This window comes from Varanus komodoensis, unplaced genomic scaffold, assembly GCF_004798865.1.
Source record: "Varanus komodoensis strain SLA01 unplaced genomic scaffold, ASM479886v1 scaffold35, whole genome shotgun sequence".
In the NCBI taxonomy this organism is placed as follows: Eukaryota; Metazoa; Chordata; class Lepidosauria; order Squamata; family Varanidae; genus Varanus; species Varanus komodoensis.
Window position 1 is genome coordinate 8,983,521 of NW_025335856.1, and position 16,210 is coordinate 8,999,730.

A 16,210-nucleotide genomic window follows, 5' to 3' on the forward strand; every position below is an offset into this window, starting at 1 on the left:
TTGGTTTTTACATTTACCTCTTAGGGACCTCACTGAAGTAACTAAAGCCGTAATGTGCTGAACACTCTCACAAACTTCACACTGCTACTTGTGGGTTTTGTGGTCAGTGGTGTCACTTGGGAGGCCAGTGGCTCATAAGATTATGCAGTTAACCTTGCAAAACACATCAGAACTGTGATTTAAGAACTGGCATAAAAGAGGAAAGTGCTTGAGACAAGACCATCCTGCTTTCCAGCCAGTTAGTCTACAGCTCACTGCCACAAAGACCCAGCAAAATGATGGAATCCCCCAGCATGGGTGAGACTGACTGGAGCGCCGTAAACCCAGCATGGTGGGACCTTCCATGTAGAAATGTAGCCATGTGAGATCCGGACCTGAGTGACTCCCTGCAACGCTTCCAGGAAACATAGACGTATACATTGGCACACTCCAGTTTCAGCAATTAAAGGTACTGCTTCTGGTATAGAGAATGACAGCGAGGGAGGTACAGATCTTGTAGCAGTCCTTCCATCTGTATTTCACACTTTCTCAACCATCTTTCATGGCATCACACATTTAGTGACGGTGGGGAGGAGCAGTTTAGGAGAGTTTTAGTCTTGCTTGCAAATCATGTGAACCTATCCTTCTCCAAATGAAATGCTCCAAAAATCTCAGGGCATTTTCATGGCCTCCCAAACTTCTGTTTCACTGTGAAGGGGGGGGGGGTTGCAAATTCCCCCCTCATTTTATTTTATTTTTTTTTAAGCCAAGCCCACGGAATCCCTGCAATGCAAAAAAAAAAAAAAAAAAAAGTTGTCCGACTCTGGATTCGCAGGGCAGATTCACAGAAATCCAAATACATCTGAATCTGTTACGGAGTCCTCCACCTTCCCTTAGCCATCACAGTCCTCCGGTGTCCAGCGACAGCAGGAGGTTGGACCTAATGGCCTTCTTGGCCCCTTCCAACCTTACTATTCTATGATTCCATGAAATGACATTGGAAGGAAAACTGAGCACACACTTTGGATCTGCTTGCTTCAAAATGGGGAAAACTGGCATAGAGCAGAAAGGAAGCTGCAAGCCAGAGGGAATTCTCTAGTCAAATCTTTCTTCCATAATTAACTTGGTAAGTAACTTAGAGCAAACTATTTATCTCTTGGCATCAGGTCTCCCATCTGAAGTATGGGAATAATTGTATTAGCTTGCTGAGACTGCTGACTTACTGTGAATACTACAGACATTCAAGTACTAGAGACATTAGTTAAGGCAAGTAATAGTAATATTTTTTCAAAAATTGAAAAATTAACCTTCCAAGCTTAGAATTTTTGTGAATTGAGTGAGGGGCTGTAATTAAACATGGTTTGTTTTATTTAAGGGGAACTCTGCCTCATCCTGAAAGCTGTTCACTTGAGAGAGGTCAACACCCATGAGCAGGGAATTTCTGGAGAATTACCAGCTCCATGTTCTCTGTGGACACAAGCCACAATCCCAGGACAGAGGCTGGGACGTAATTTTTATATGACATCGATGCCCCACATTTCCTTCCTCTTGAAAGGAACCCCAAGTGACTTACGTGATTCTCCTCCTCCCAATTTTACCCTGACAGCAGGAACCCTGAGAGGCAGGTGAGGCCGAGAATGACTTGCCCGAAGTCACCCAGTGGGCTTCATGGCTGGGTGGAGATCAGAGCTCCAAGGTCCGGGTCTCCAGTCCACCTCCATGGCCACCTTGCTACGCTGGGCTAGACGAGGAGCTGTGTGCCTGCAGAAGCAAATGAGCCATGCACGCCGTGGCTGCGATTTCCACATTCCTGGATACCCAGCTCGTGTGACCTCTCGGCACATCCAAGCGGAGGGCCTGCCCCAAGTGCTCTGCGAGTTGCTAGACCTCCGTGTGTCTCTCGAGGCTGCAAGCTCACATATGGGGTGACTTTGTCCCAGGGGCCTTCCTTCTGTGATGACCGTGCGCCCCCAGAGTGGCTTGCCCTCTGCAGGGATAGAGGAGTGGCAAGGGTGACCTTTCTCTCCCCATCCTCTCCCCCTGCATTTTCACTGGACAGGGCTTTCCGTCTGTCTAGCAACAGCATTTCAGAAGGGAAAGTAGGGAGGCTGGGGCGACCAGCTTGGCATCTCCAGTCTCCTCCCCTCCCCATCCCCTGCATCCCCCCTTCCCTCTCTCCCGGGTTGCATTCCTGACCCAGTGGAGAGCTGGCTGTGAGGAGTGGGGGGAGGGGGGCACAAACCTCTGATTCCCAGCTCCACGGTTGGAGTGCTGAGTAAGGGACACAGTATTGTTACTTAGCAATTTTGGAAAAAGTGAGTTTGGGCATTTGCATATTTTCCAACTTCATCTGGAGCCCACTTTCCTAGCAAAATGTTACACATGACTCACATCCAAGGATCAAGCATAGCTGCTACTGGTGCACATACCTACCATCTGCTATTTGAGGCAACCAACTCCTAATATTGCTTGTGCTCAGGTAATCTGCAGCCTTCAGTCTGACTGTGGACAGCCTGGCCTGGGGCTTTTGAGCGTGGCGATTTCCGTGGCTCAGCAGCCCAATAATCCTCCTCACTTGCCGTGGCAGGAGCTCCGTTCTCCGAGCCAATTAAAGGAGGCTGCTGGATTGTAACTGGATTTGTCTAAATGTGATTGTTGCTGCATTAGATTGGAGGGTTTAACTTTATCTAGGATTAGTTTGATTCTCCTGTGCCACTCATAAGATCGGCTATTTACTTTGGGTGAGAATGGGAAAATCGCCAGGGAGGGAAAACTTGCAAAGTCAAGGGAAAGAATGGGAGCTGGGGCAGCAGACTGAATGGCCATTTCTCATTCCGATCAGCATGCATGTGCAAAAACATTGTTTGTGGACATGCGTGGAAGTGCATAAATGTAAGGCCTGGAGGCACTGCACAGTTCAACAGAGCCTGTTGTGTCACACGCAGCAACATCAGCAGTTCATTTTGCCCCACAGCCAAGATATTGCAGCTTTCTCATTTATCTAGAACCAAGAGGCTGAGCATCTCCCTTGCTTCTCCAGTCCCCCGATGGAGCAGGACCGACTACTGAAAGCCTTTCCCATGACCAAAGCACCCCCAGTTCACCAGCGGAAGCTGAAGCACCTTAGAGAGCAAATAGCGGGGAGGGGGACCACTTGTGCTGACCCGCCCCAGCATAGAAACAAGCATTCCCAATAGTTTCCTGCATTATTTTAGAAGTGCAAAAGCCCCCTTTGTGCAAGGAGTTACTTGTGTGACCTCCACAGAAACAGTGGGGGCCAAGTGGCCCTGCAGGATACTGTCTGAATCACGAGTCCTCACTCATCCCATTTCAAGAGAGACATGAAAATAAGCAGCTGACAAATCTGATGTTTGATTAATATTGCAAGAGCCAAGGGGCCACAAGAAGCGAAGGCAGGGCCTCAACTGGGAGCAAGCTAAAGGCAAAAGCAAAGGTCAAGGTGGCTGGCCAAAAAAAGAAAAAGAGAAGTATAATCATTCGAGCATTTTCCTCAATAGTCCAGTTTCTTGAAGCCTTTGGCATCCAAAGACTGTCCAAAAACCTTTTCCAAGGACACAATCTTACACATCTCTAGATAGAAAAAGGCCTACAACTTCCAGCATGCCCCAATTAATTCATTTATTTAAAGCTTTTATATACCGTCCACTGCAAGGTGTGTGCTGACAGCTGTAAGCTTTTTTTCCTGTCTAAAATTGCATAGAGTCATACCTTAAATTTCCCTTCCATCTAGCAATATTCCAAGATCATCTATTTGGGGTTGAGGTACGCTCAGGTCTACAGAGTCGTCCACATCAGTCTCAAAGATAAGGAGCCCTGCACTGATTGTGAAAGCCATTCTTGAGTGTGGTACACCTCAGATGTTCTCTATTTAAAAAAAATGCATTCTTTTTCTTTTCTGGAAATCTTTGCTCTGATGGTTCCAGAAACTGGTTTATAGTATTACTTCTGGAAACTAATGAATTTATAGCCAGTACTGTAAAATTAAAATCGTATGCACATCAAATTGTTTTGATCTACATCAAAATTGGCAACAAAATTGAAACACAGTTTGATTTGGGGTTGATTTATTTTACAAGAGCAATATACTTGCTTTGTCCAACCTGGTGCCTGCCAGATGTTACGAACTTCAATTCCTATCTGTCCTGGTAAGCATGACCAATTGTCAGGAATCCTGGAAGTTGTAGTCCAAAACTTCCAGACACTGCCAGGCTGAGGACAGCTGCAGCAAATAAAAGCCATGTCACGAAGCTCAACAAACAAAACAAGCTTAGACTGAGGTGGAGATTTTAAGTTTTACAGAAAGTTCGTAACATCTTTCCTGTATGTTAGAGAGTCTTTTAATAACAACAGTATTCTGTTCCTCACGGTAACGCCCAGCATAAGAGCCAAGTAATGCTACTTCATTGGAATCAGAACCCAGCTCCAGGCTGACGAAACAAGCAACCTCTTGGTGAGAGGCTTCCTTATCAATTGCTGACTTCCACTGAGGAGATGTGTCTTCTTCTATGGAGGGCAGTCGTCCATTGGAAGGGCAGCCACAGATTGCCCTCCATTTCAGAGACACCCTCTGTTGGCCAGGCTGTACAGCCCCAGCCCAGCAGGGAGATGCAGAACAGTCAGCGGGAAAAGGCCAGGTGTCTTGGCATTCCCCTTCCTCAGGGCCCGGGCACCGATTCCACACGATGGGAAGAGCAGCTACATTTCTATGTAAATGGCAAGACAGATTTCTGAGCATGCATCCATGCTGATGGATTGGCTCGTGCAGAGGGTGTGTAAACAGGAACCCTCTTCCATCCCCCTTCCTGGAGATGCATGCCAGGGGAGCAGTTGCTTCTCAAGGGACCACCCTGCCTGCCTTGCCGGACTTGGGCCCGGCCTGAGCATCAGCAGGGCCGCCTCAGCCAGCCTCCTGCCTTTCCTTTTCCCCAAACAGAATGGCACCTGCACACACGGCTCTCCTTCATGCCTGCTCCAGTGAAGTCTCTCGTTTCTTTATCCTCCTGGGAAACGTCACACTGAGGTGGCCCATGACAGGCTGGAGATGCGTGCGGCAACCTTGAGTGGCTCCCATAAACCCCCCGCGTGGAGGCTTAACGGCCGCTCAGTCTGCCAAGGGGCTCAGGCTGACAGGTGTTATCAGGGGACAGGTGGTGGGTTATACTGTCCTGCCCAGGATGCTGGCAGGATCCCCCAGCCCTTTCTCAGTCCAATTTCGTGCAGAGAAGGTGTGGCTGAAGGGAGAGGAGGGTGAGGGAGCACAGGGAGCAAGGGAGGAAAAATGGGATGGCAAGAGAGGATGGGCTGCTATGAAGAAGAGATGGGATGGCTGTAGGCGTTGGCGTGTTAGTGCAAGAAGCCCTCTGGCTGGCTGAACCTTACAGAGGCTACTGGGGGAAAGGCCTGAGTCCCCCTCCTGCAGGCTCCTGCCTTGCCTACTACTGGATCAGGCAGGAGCCCTGGCAGATTCCTTGGAAAGGAAGCTTCCTCCTAACAGGAAAAAGGGAAGATTCCCCTCCTCATAAAGGAGACGGCGGCTTAGCCAGCACAGATTTTGCTTTTCAGCAAAACATGACACAGAGAATCTGCCACCATCCAACTCTGCACAGCTGCTACTTTGCTGCTGCTGCTGTTATTTACCTGCCCCCCCCCAATAAGATTATAGAAGTAGAGTGACTTAGTCTAAAAAAAAAAAAAAGACTGCAGGTGGCACAGTGGTTTAAACCGCTGTGCTGCTGGGCTGGTTGATCGAAAGGTTGCCGGTTCGAATCTGCACAACGGAGTGAGTTCCCGTTGCTCTGTCCCAGCTCCTGCCAACCTTGCAGTTCGAAAGCATGCAAATGCAAGTCGATAAAAAGGTGCCACTTCGGTGGGCAGGTAACAGCGTTCCGTGCACTTCGGTGTTTAGTCATGCCGGCCACACGAGCACAGAGACTGTCTGCGGACAAACGCTGGCTCCCTCGGCTAGGAAACGGAGATGAGCACCGACCCCTAGAGTCAGGCATGACGGGACTTCACGTCAAGGGGAAACCTTTACCTTTAACCTTTAGTCTAAAAAAAGAAATGCATCACCAAGGAAGAGAATGAAGGATACATATTTACATACAATTTGCCTATGTTAATGTATATCAAAAGATGTAAACTGAGAAATGCATGTTGTAATTTAAAGAGAAAGTCAATCCATTTCACAATCTGCTGTCCCAGTGCTGAATGTTGATGGATGATATTTCTCATGGCCCTGTATCATTGAAGTGCTTCTGAGTGGAGGCCAGCCCTTCAAGCGGGGTGATGTTGCATAGAAGGTGGCTCTTCGTGGGCAGGGGCTGCATGGCAAAAGCCCATTGGAGTGGCACCTTTTTGCCCTTGCAGGTGCCAGTCCACCTGCCTATGGCCCTGGCCCAAGCAGTGGCACCAGTGCCTCCTCCTTCCTGGGCTCTCCACCTGTTAAGCAAGCAATGGTGAGAAAGCCCACGGGAAGCAAAATCAGCCGGTGACAACAGCAGTGAGACAGGAGAGTCATCGAGAGAGGGGGACCTTCTGATGGTATCTTGTCTACGGGCCCTTCAAAACCACAGAGCAGGCTCTTGGCAAAGTACCCCAATGCAACTTGCTGGTGTCCTTATCAATGCTGCTGTCCTCCTGGGATGGGAGAAATCCCAAAGCACATGTGAGGCTGCCTTCTATCAAGCCAGGGCATTTGGGCAACCAGCCCAGGCTGGACCACATTGACTAGCTGTGCCTTTGCAGGGTTTCGAGCTTGGCTGGAGATCCTGGGGACAGAACCAAGGGCTTTCTGCGTGCAAAGCACTCGCTCCACTGCTAGGCTATGCCCCTTCGCCGCGCGTGCTTCCAGAGAGCACTGGATTCAGCAGCAGCAGGGCATGGTGCCCATCCAACCTGTTTGGAAGTTGCCAAGTTGGAGAAGGTGGACATGTATCCCCTGGGAAAAGCTTCCTCGAATCACACCAAGGATTCTGGAGGCCATTTTCCAAGAAAAAGTGCTAGAATATGGTGCTGGATGGTTGGGAAAAGTTTTTTATATTCCATATATGAGTATCCAATGGGAATGCCAATATAAACAATCTATCCACTGAGCTTAGCCGGGATTATCCATTATCTATATTATGTGCACATGGCTCAATAAATCACATATATCTGCAGTTAAAACTTGGCGGCTGTATCAGTTGTTTACGTGCAGGAAAACTTTTCAAAAATTTTCTAGTAACTCAAAAGTGAGCAGTATGAAGGCAGGAGTTGCCAAATTAATTTGGGGGGGGGGGTGTAGGAAAGCTCACATACAACGAACCAAAACATCTGGATGCAGTAAGTGCTCACTCTCCACCCTGCCCCATTCCAATTTCACTAAGCTGCGTTATCAAAACTGGGACAAAAATTAAGATGGTCTGCCAGAACACTCCCATATCTGCATGGCATAAAGAGAACTAGTGGGAGTCGGGAACTATGGATTTGAGGCAGAAGGACTTTGCTGCAGTGCTTGAGGCCTCGAGTTATGGCACAAATAAAAAAGAGTGCAGGACACAGAAGAACAGGCTCAAATTACAAGAAGCCCGGTTCTGGCTGAACATCAGGAAGAATTTCCTGACCTTTAGAGCAGTACATCAACGACCTAGGGAGCTGGTGGGCTCTCCCACCCTGGAGGCATTCAGGATGCAACTGGCCAGCCATCTGAGGAGGGTGGTCTTTCTTGGAGTCCTGCACTGAGCAGGGCCCTCTGCCCCCTTCCAAGTCTACCATTCTATAATTCTATGGATCAAAATGCAGAATTCACTGAAGTTCTCTGAATTTTTCTTCAGTGCTTCACTGGACTCGCTTTTATGTTTGCCTATAACTGATTTGCAGTTCATTCAAAGGGCAGAATGTGTGGATTTTTAGAGTTGTGCATTTTGCAAATGAAAACGTTTGAGAGCATGCAATCCTATTTCTGAGAATGTGCAATTGTATTCTGTATTTTTTTAGCGGGGGGGGGCAGGGTTGGTCTTGCAAATTGAAAAGAAATTCTCATACACCCCTAACTACACTTGTCTAGCTTTGCGAAATGTTACAGTGCCATCTGCTGGAGAAAAAAACTACACACAATTAAATATATTGTTTTTCTCATAAACCATAATAGTAAGAGGCATTATAAGCACTTCTGTAGCAATGTAGAGGACATAAACAATTTCCCCCTAATCAGAACATTAGTGAGGTATTAACAGTGAGGTGAAAAAGTATAAACAGAAAAGAAACAAATTCTCCAGTGTTCTCCAGTGTAAGTTCAAAATAACAAAGCCACAGACACACCATTACATGAGAACAAGTATAGGCCTGGTTCTCACGTAATGAAAGCTCACAGTATAGATTGCTGAATCCTGGTTTGTGATGATGTATGAATGATGCATGCTAACAAACCCCAGAAAGAGAACCCATGGTTTGCTGCTGGGTGTGAACTCTGGGTTGTTGCTGCCATGAATTGTTGTAATGTGCAGATTGAGCATCATAGGTTGTTCATGCAGTGTTTTACCAGCTTACAGAGGCAGCAGGAGAGAGGGGTTTTAAAAAATCAGCTGTGGTACAATCAATTCTATAGTACCACAAAGACATTTGGGACACAAAGCAAGCAGAGGAAGCAAACAAACAGCCCAGAAATTGGCCGGGTGGGGTAGAGACCATGGCTTATTTAAATCATCTGCCAAGCAAAACCTTGGTAGGGCAGCAAACCATGGTTTAAATAAATCACGGGTTGGAGTTTTGTGCAAACCAGGCCATACTGTCTTTATGTACAATAAAGAAATATGAAATGATCAAATGATCTCAACGTTATGGGCCTGGATTTGGAGTTCCAAATCGCATAAGGCCAGGAATTAGACAAAGCAAAGAGAAGCAAGTGCTGAGGAAGAAGGGAAGAGGCTTGGCATGCCCACTGAAAAAGGAAATTGGATACCAGGGCTGCTTTTTGCAGGCAAGTATTTGAAGTCCTCTGTAATCAGTGTGTGAGGCATGGTACACTTCCGAAGGCACACGTAACGCTCCTACGGATGCTTTGAGGCTCATCCTGCCTTATGATAAGTCCAAGCTGGGAACATACTCAGCTAATGCTTCAGGAAACCATTTCAATGCCATTATAACATTAGGGTGATCATTCCGTACAAAACTCCAAGTTTAATAGAGACTATAAATCGCCAAACATCTCAATTTCATTCGGTCCTTCATCAACAACAAAAAATGGGAAAGGGTAGGAACTGAGGTTGATATGGTTTCCATTCATTTAGTTATATTTACACCATTCTTTTTTTAAAAAAAGATACAATATTTATATACAAAATAGGGAATTAAAATTGAGTCAGTTTGAAACCATTTTGCAACATGTTCTTTTTAAAATAAAATAGATAAATTAATGTGGGGGAGAGACTGTCATCTGACCCTCCTGGGGTTTCATTTTTCCAAGAGTGGTGAACATGTAAACATTTCCTAAATTATTAAGCACTTTTTTAAAAAAAACAGAGATTTATACTTCAAGAAATTATTCCCTTTGGGTCCCACATTGTTTAAACAAATCTACAACCTAGACCACAGGTAAAAGACCAGGTACAAAGCGATAAGAGCAGGGTTTGGGTTAAAGAACATCACATAAGTATAACAAGAAAATATATCACACAGAACACAAGGGACAGGCTGTTTAAAGAGAATTTTGCTGGGAGCACTGCTCTCTCTTTGCCTGTATCCATGGCCATCTTCACTCAGGAGTGCTTGGTATCCAAATAATCTTGCCAGAGTTCTAACTCCATACCAATGCTACAAGATCATGGCACTGCTGTGTTGAACAGTGCCGTCCAAGTTCTGTAGATTAGCAGCCCCAGATGACAAACGGCCCAGGAGCCACCCAAAAATGAAACAGGTATCTGACACCAAGCACTGCAAGCGCCTTCTTGAACTCAAGGTCCACCCAGTGTGCTAGACTGCAACTCAGTCTTTTGGCCATCCTGCCTGGAGGATGATGGGAGTTGTAGTCCAAGGCATCCAGAAGGCACTGGGTTGGAAGAAGTCTGTCCTGCAGTATAAAGCCATCACCAGTGCAATAACTCGCTGAACATCCCTTGCAGAGACAGTGGAAGGAATTGCTACAGAGTTCCAGGTATGAAGCAAGGCTGTACATATTAAGGCACTTCGTGGCAATGCCAATCTGACCCAGAAAGGGGCAGAAAAAGAGATTCATGCATACACACATTCCCACCCCTTTTCCCCTCTGCTCGCTCGCTCGCTCTCTCAGACACACACACTCACTCACTGTGGGCCAGTTTGCATGATCACCATGGCTAATTTAAGCCACAGTGGGTTGCAGTGTGTACCGGCAGCCATGCTAATTATTCTGTTCCCAAGGAGGGAGTGGTTACACTACAACCCGTGCTGCCCAGGTGCAGATAATATGATAAACTAGGACAATCTCCTGCTGGAGGCTGAACGTTCACCATGGCTGCTGGACACGCTGCAATCCACGCAGCTGCATTAAGCAACACTGGGCTGTGGTGGACACGCAGGCCCCGTTAGTGCACTAACTTTATGGCTCTACCTACTTCTATTAAGAAATAACAGGGCAGGGGGATGTATTCAAAGTGCAGCTAGTGTCTTAGATCCATTCGCTCCAGAGAGCGCAGTCCCATGATGGCCACCTAGCAAGGGGTGGACAACAGGTTGCTCTCCAACTCTTTCGGCTTACATCTTCTGTGAGCGTCAACCAGCATGGCCAATAATGAAGCGTGTTGCGAGAGATACACCAAAACATCTAGAGGGCCACAACTTGCCCATCCTTGCCTCAACCTGCCACACAACTCCTTCCGAAAGATGACAAATGCCAGAATACCATTCTCAGTACACAATGGAGTGCCCAGCTCAGAACTTAAGGGGAAATGTACAGCATCTCACACAACTTGTCAAAATGGGTATCTTATCTTAGAACGCTTCTTGCTCAGGGGGATATACAATATTCAAGATCCACCTTGGTACTTTTTGAAAAAGCTCAAGTCAGAAATTAGTCATGTGAAGATCCAACATCCCCTTGCTGTTCATGATCACCTACCTGCACCCATAACCCTGCTCCTCAGCAAGGTGCCATTCAGATGGTTTAGACTACAACTTCCACAATCCCCAATCATGTGGCTGGTAATGATAGGAACTGTAGTCCAAATGTTCTAGAGAGCACCTGGCTGCCTACTCATGTGTAAAGGCATGCTCTGCAGTGAAAACATTTTCAGAGCAATTTCCACCCAACAAGGTACAATCCTGCAACCAGTTAAGGCACACGAGTCCAGCCCTCCATATTTCAACAGGACCTTTAGAACAAGGCACAGAATTTCAAGAGTTTCATATTTGGTTCTAGGCTTTAACATTGAAGGCAACCAAAGGTTTAACCACCAGGCAAAAGCCAGTGATGGCCTGAATCGGCCTTCAAGGACAACAGAAGCCTTGCTTTGGAAAACTGTGTTGACACAGAAGATGACAAAATGTTTTAACTAGTCCATGGAGCCAGAGTGACCTGCTGTCGGCCACAGAGAAAACAGAAGCAAGCTAAGAACTTGGGAAGGGAGGGAACCAAATCTGAGATATTTCAGCAAAGCATATAACAAGTCTACAGAGCATATTGCTAAAATGCAGTGCTAAATGCAAAGAAGCATCAATTAGTGGGGCACCCAGGTAGACCACTGCCACTGCAGACTTCTTCCAACTACAGCAGCAAGACTGTCCCTCTTGGCTACAGAAAGTTATAAACAACTTGTGCTGATAACATCAAAACATATGCTTTGGAAGATGGGGGAAAGTAAGACAAAAAATCAGCAGTTCCAGTGCTAGTACCCAGCCCCCATGGATGAAGTTGGGTATCACCATCTGTCCTTGGTGGGCAATGTCAGAAAATGGTTTGCCAGCACAGGATGCTGGGATAAAACACTTTCCCATACTATTACGTCCCTGGATGACTGCAAGCCAGGAAACAGAAGGAATAAAGGCAGCCACTGCCTTCAAAGCTGTTTTGCTTAAGAGCATTATAGCTGCTGTCACATTCATGGGCTGGAGCATGCAAGATGAGAAGTGGGAAAGAAATGCACAGGTCACAGACACTGGCTATGTGGATTAGTCATAAAGCCAAAGATTCTCGCTTCGTCCTGCCAGGTCTCCAGAAACCTACACACAATGCAACTTCATTTCTGAGCAGACAGTCCTCTTCCTTCACACTGTTAACTGGTGGGCACTTAAGGGCCATGTGGTCCATTCCCACTGGGGCCTTCCCTCCAGAGGAATGTTCTGCTGCAGAGCACCTGGTCCCTGCACATAGATTTGAACCCTCCAAGAAACAGGTTTCCATTAAAAGAAAAATTCATCCAGTCTCTTGAGATGGAGGGGTGGAAAATATTTGCAGAGGTGGGAGAGAACTAGAAATGGTAGCTGTCCATCTGATGGGCCATACACAAGTAATCCAGATGTATCATTTTCTGTCCAAAACAAAAACTAAAACCCAACCGTAGCCAACACAAAACTCAATGAACAGACAAGAAGATATGGGAGCGACAAAGGTATGCTGAGTTCCCATCACATCAAGTGGGGATGTCTTCAACCACCAGCTCGACAGACCCAGAGACAAAAAAATCCACTGGAGATGTGCCATCATCTCAGCCACCAAGGCTACCTACACGCCTGTTTTCTCTTTGATCCAGTCCCGTAGCTGTGTGACCCGAGTGTAGACACCTGGCTTGTTCCGTCGGGCACAGCCGTCTCCAAAGCTGACTATGCCAGCCAGAAACATCCTGTTGTTGGTTTCTATGCTGGTCAGGGGTCCACCGGAATCTCCCTGAAAAGGAGTGAGAACACGGGTCACAAGTGGACTCTTTAGGCTGCTTTCACCAGCTGCCTCTCCAAGGGACAGTTCCAAGGAGTCGCAGCTGCTTGTGCCAGCGATGGTTTGCTCCGCTTCACTCACTGGAGGAGCCCGAACAGGCAGGAGCACCACAAGAGCAGTTCCCAAGCTGCAGAAAGTAGCTGCTTTCATGCGTAAAGGTCTGACAACCCGAAGAGAAAGCTTCTGGAAAGGGCAGCAGCCTATCCAGGACAACACAGAGGGGCTGAGGAAAGCATGGAGGTAGCAAAACCACTGGGAGCCTCCAGAGACCAACAGAGCTGCAGCTTCTTGAGGAGTAGGGCACCCTCTCCCCACAGCAAAGGGGCCCTCCCTGTAAATGAGGGGTGGGACCCCCCTCTGCCCTGAAGCTGTGACCCTGAAGCACAGCCAGCTTCCCCTGGTGCTCACCATTCCCTCCATGTAAGGGACTGCTCAGCGGGAGCATCTGGGTTCCACTGGGCTAAACAGGGAGGTTGTGATTGTGCCTCTTCCCCCACCCCAGTGCATGTGGTGGGCAGATATGAGCTCTGCATGCCAGAAGCAGCCTTTGGCCTCACCCACTGGTGGCTTGTGGCCTCCAGTCTGTTGGTGCTCCCCCCGCCCCCCAAAGAGACTGCAAAGCCCCCTACCTGGCAGGCATCAACACCTCCTGCGAGGATCCCGACGCACATCATGCGCACTGTCATCTGATTGGGCAGCAGTGTGTTGCACATGGTCTGATTGATCACCCTGATTTCTGCCTTCTGCAAAATTGTGGCACCGATACCTGCCAAGGGTAGAAGCAGTGGGCTTGAGTCTTGAGCAAGCAGGAATCCGCACCGCACTCAGGCTGAGAACGGGGGTCCCCTGGGGTCGTCTTGCCCATGGGAACCTGCTGGGTGGCAACACTTAACCTCACCTCATCCCATTCTCTTTATAGGGAGCCGCTTCCAGAGACTGTTCCAGTAGCGCTACTCGCTGTTGGGAAATGCCAGGATAAATGCAGCTGATGCACCGGTTGTGGTTTAAATCTGAGCCAATGTGGATTTGGACACCGTCAGTGCTTCAGGCAACCATTACCAAGTCCATAGCCTGGTCATGTTGCCAACCTCTTTGGGATTATAGATCCCTATCTATTATTGCCCAGGCTACATGCAGACGTCTAAAGAAGTGCTTCCTTCCAGATGTGCCCTTGAGCCATCTTCAGAGGTCCATCTTACGAGCACCCTCCTTTGAAGGAGATGAGGAAGGGGGTAACAAGGGGAAGTGCCTTCTGGGCAGTGGCACCCCAACTTTGGAATCAGCTCCCCAAAGACGTTCACCTGGCACCATCTTCTTTTCAGAGGCAGGCAAAGAGCTTTTCATCTACCCAATATTTTAATTAAGATAATTCTACAGATTTTATTGCAATTTATAATTGTTTATATTTTAGTACTATTGTACCTTTATCGTGCTTTCAGTGGATAAGAATTGAGATTATAAGGGTGTCAATGTGAAGTTTTATTGTAGGTGGGGGGGTTTGTGATTGTTGCTGCTTTTATTACTGTTACATTTGTTAGATCAGTATTACTTATTTTATTATCTATTTGCTGTTTTATAACATACTTGGCGATCTGCCCATGGACAACCATGGAAGACCTGAATTCTTCTGTGGGTGCCAAATGAATTGGGAATGCTGGCTCTTTTCAAACCAGGGGGAAACGTCTGGAAGGATATCCACGCTCAGGCATAATGGCCAGCCTCCCACCTTCCATAAGGCTACCCACTCCTGTACACATTTTGTGTATTCCAGCATCTCTTCCCTGATCCCTAAGGGGGCAGAAGCTAGATCATTTTGTAAGACTCCTCAAAAAGTTAGCTGGAGTCACATTTGCATGTTCTGCAGCAAAATCAGAGAGAGGTGTACACCTTTAGATGTCTCCAAAGCTGCTTAATTGTCAGATGTGTTATTGATTGATTGATTGATTCCATATCCATATCACCCAATAGTTTTGAGCCCTATAAGGAACTCCAAAGCACATAAAGTGGTTGCAGCAATGTCTCTGTTAAATATTTCTAAAACATTGTTTTCAAGCACTTTTGGGATGTTCCCATTAAATTTTCTCGCATGATCTTCAGAGAAATATTTCACCCTTGGTCACCACTGGAGTCAGATTTTTGTGTTCTGCCTCACATGCATTAATTATTGATGCATTGGAATCCAATGCATTAATTGGATTCCAATTATTTGGAATCCAATTTCCAAAATCGTCCAACTCGCAGCAGTGACACGGACTCAATTACACTCTGGAATTTTTCAGCCATAAAAATCTCACTACATTTCAGCAACAGTCATATCTGCAAATGTACCATGACTTAAAAACTCAATCCTGACACAGCACATAGCAGCTGGTTTTAAACATAACGTGCTGGATCTAAACCCAGGCACATCATCATCAACGAGGCCAGTTAGTCTTGATTTCAATGAGTCTACTCAAAATTTCATTTTTTCTTAGTCCTCTTTCTCTTTAGAAAAGACAACTCAGAATGAGATGATCTCAAAATAATGGTCATACAGTTATAAAATAGCTTTAAAAATCCCATGAAAAAACGAATAATGAAAATGTAAAATGCTGAAAATACTGGTATGGATTTTATACAAATGATGCATAAAACCCAGCATATGCCTGGGAAGAAAGGAAAGCTGGCACTGGATCAGTAGCAATGGTGGTGCCAGGTGGGTTTCCTTGGGGAAAGAACTGTAGAGTCAGCAGGGGAGGAGCTTGGGAAGGGCCCGCCCTCCCTTGCTATCATCCTCCAAACATTCCTCAGAGGCAGTGCTTTGAGAAAGGTCTCAGACATGGACTGCAGTGCAGGCTAGGTTTGCAAATATAACTAAGTCTGGATCCAGCCCAGGATTACCCTTCTACTAAAGTGGCAATCTCAGTCTTGCTTTTCCTAGGAGCTTCCCTTCTCTGGCTTACCTTCCTCTTTAGTAGCTCCCCATCCAGTCACCCAGATGGCTTTGCCAGCAGGGAATTCATGGCTGGCATCAGGCAGGCATATGGGCTGAATCTCCTTGCTGAAGGTGACTGGGCTGGACAGTTCCATCACAGCAATATCAAAGTCAAAGGTATAGTCGTTGAAATAGTTGTGGCGGATGATGCTCTTGATGCTCCGCTTCTGAACATAGCTGCTGGATCTTTTCTGCTGGTCATGAAGCCCCAGAAAAGCTGTCCATATCTTGGGATCCTCATACCTGCAAGAAGGCCAGTGTGTGGTACTTGGCAACACCAGAATCCCTTAGGAGATGCTTTAACCACGAGAGACCTCTAGGAACAGAATCTAGAAAGCCTCAGCTCAGCTCAC

The 16,210-nt window shown here is 46.9% G+C and overlaps 1 protein-coding gene across 1 annotated transcript in view; it reads right to left on the reverse strand.

Annotated features, from left to right (window-relative positions):
* Positions 1-10,328: 10,328 nt before the first annotated feature.
* ST14 (ST14 transmembrane serine protease matriptase) overlaps positions 10,329-16,210 on the reverse strand; it is a 33,575-nt gene continuing 27,693 nt past the window's right edge. Inside the window, exons 17-19 of the mRNA XM_044439668.1 lie at positions 15,826-16,100; positions 13,513-13,649; positions 10,329-12,835 (exon numbers count right to left, since the gene is read on the reverse strand). Of these exons, the coding sequence (XP_044295603.1) occupies positions 12,674-12,835; positions 13,513-13,649; positions 15,826-16,100 (574 nt within the window). The 3' untranslated portion in view covers positions 10,329-12,673. The remainder of the gene's footprint in view (positions 12,836-13,512; positions 13,650-15,825; positions 16,101-16,210) is intronic.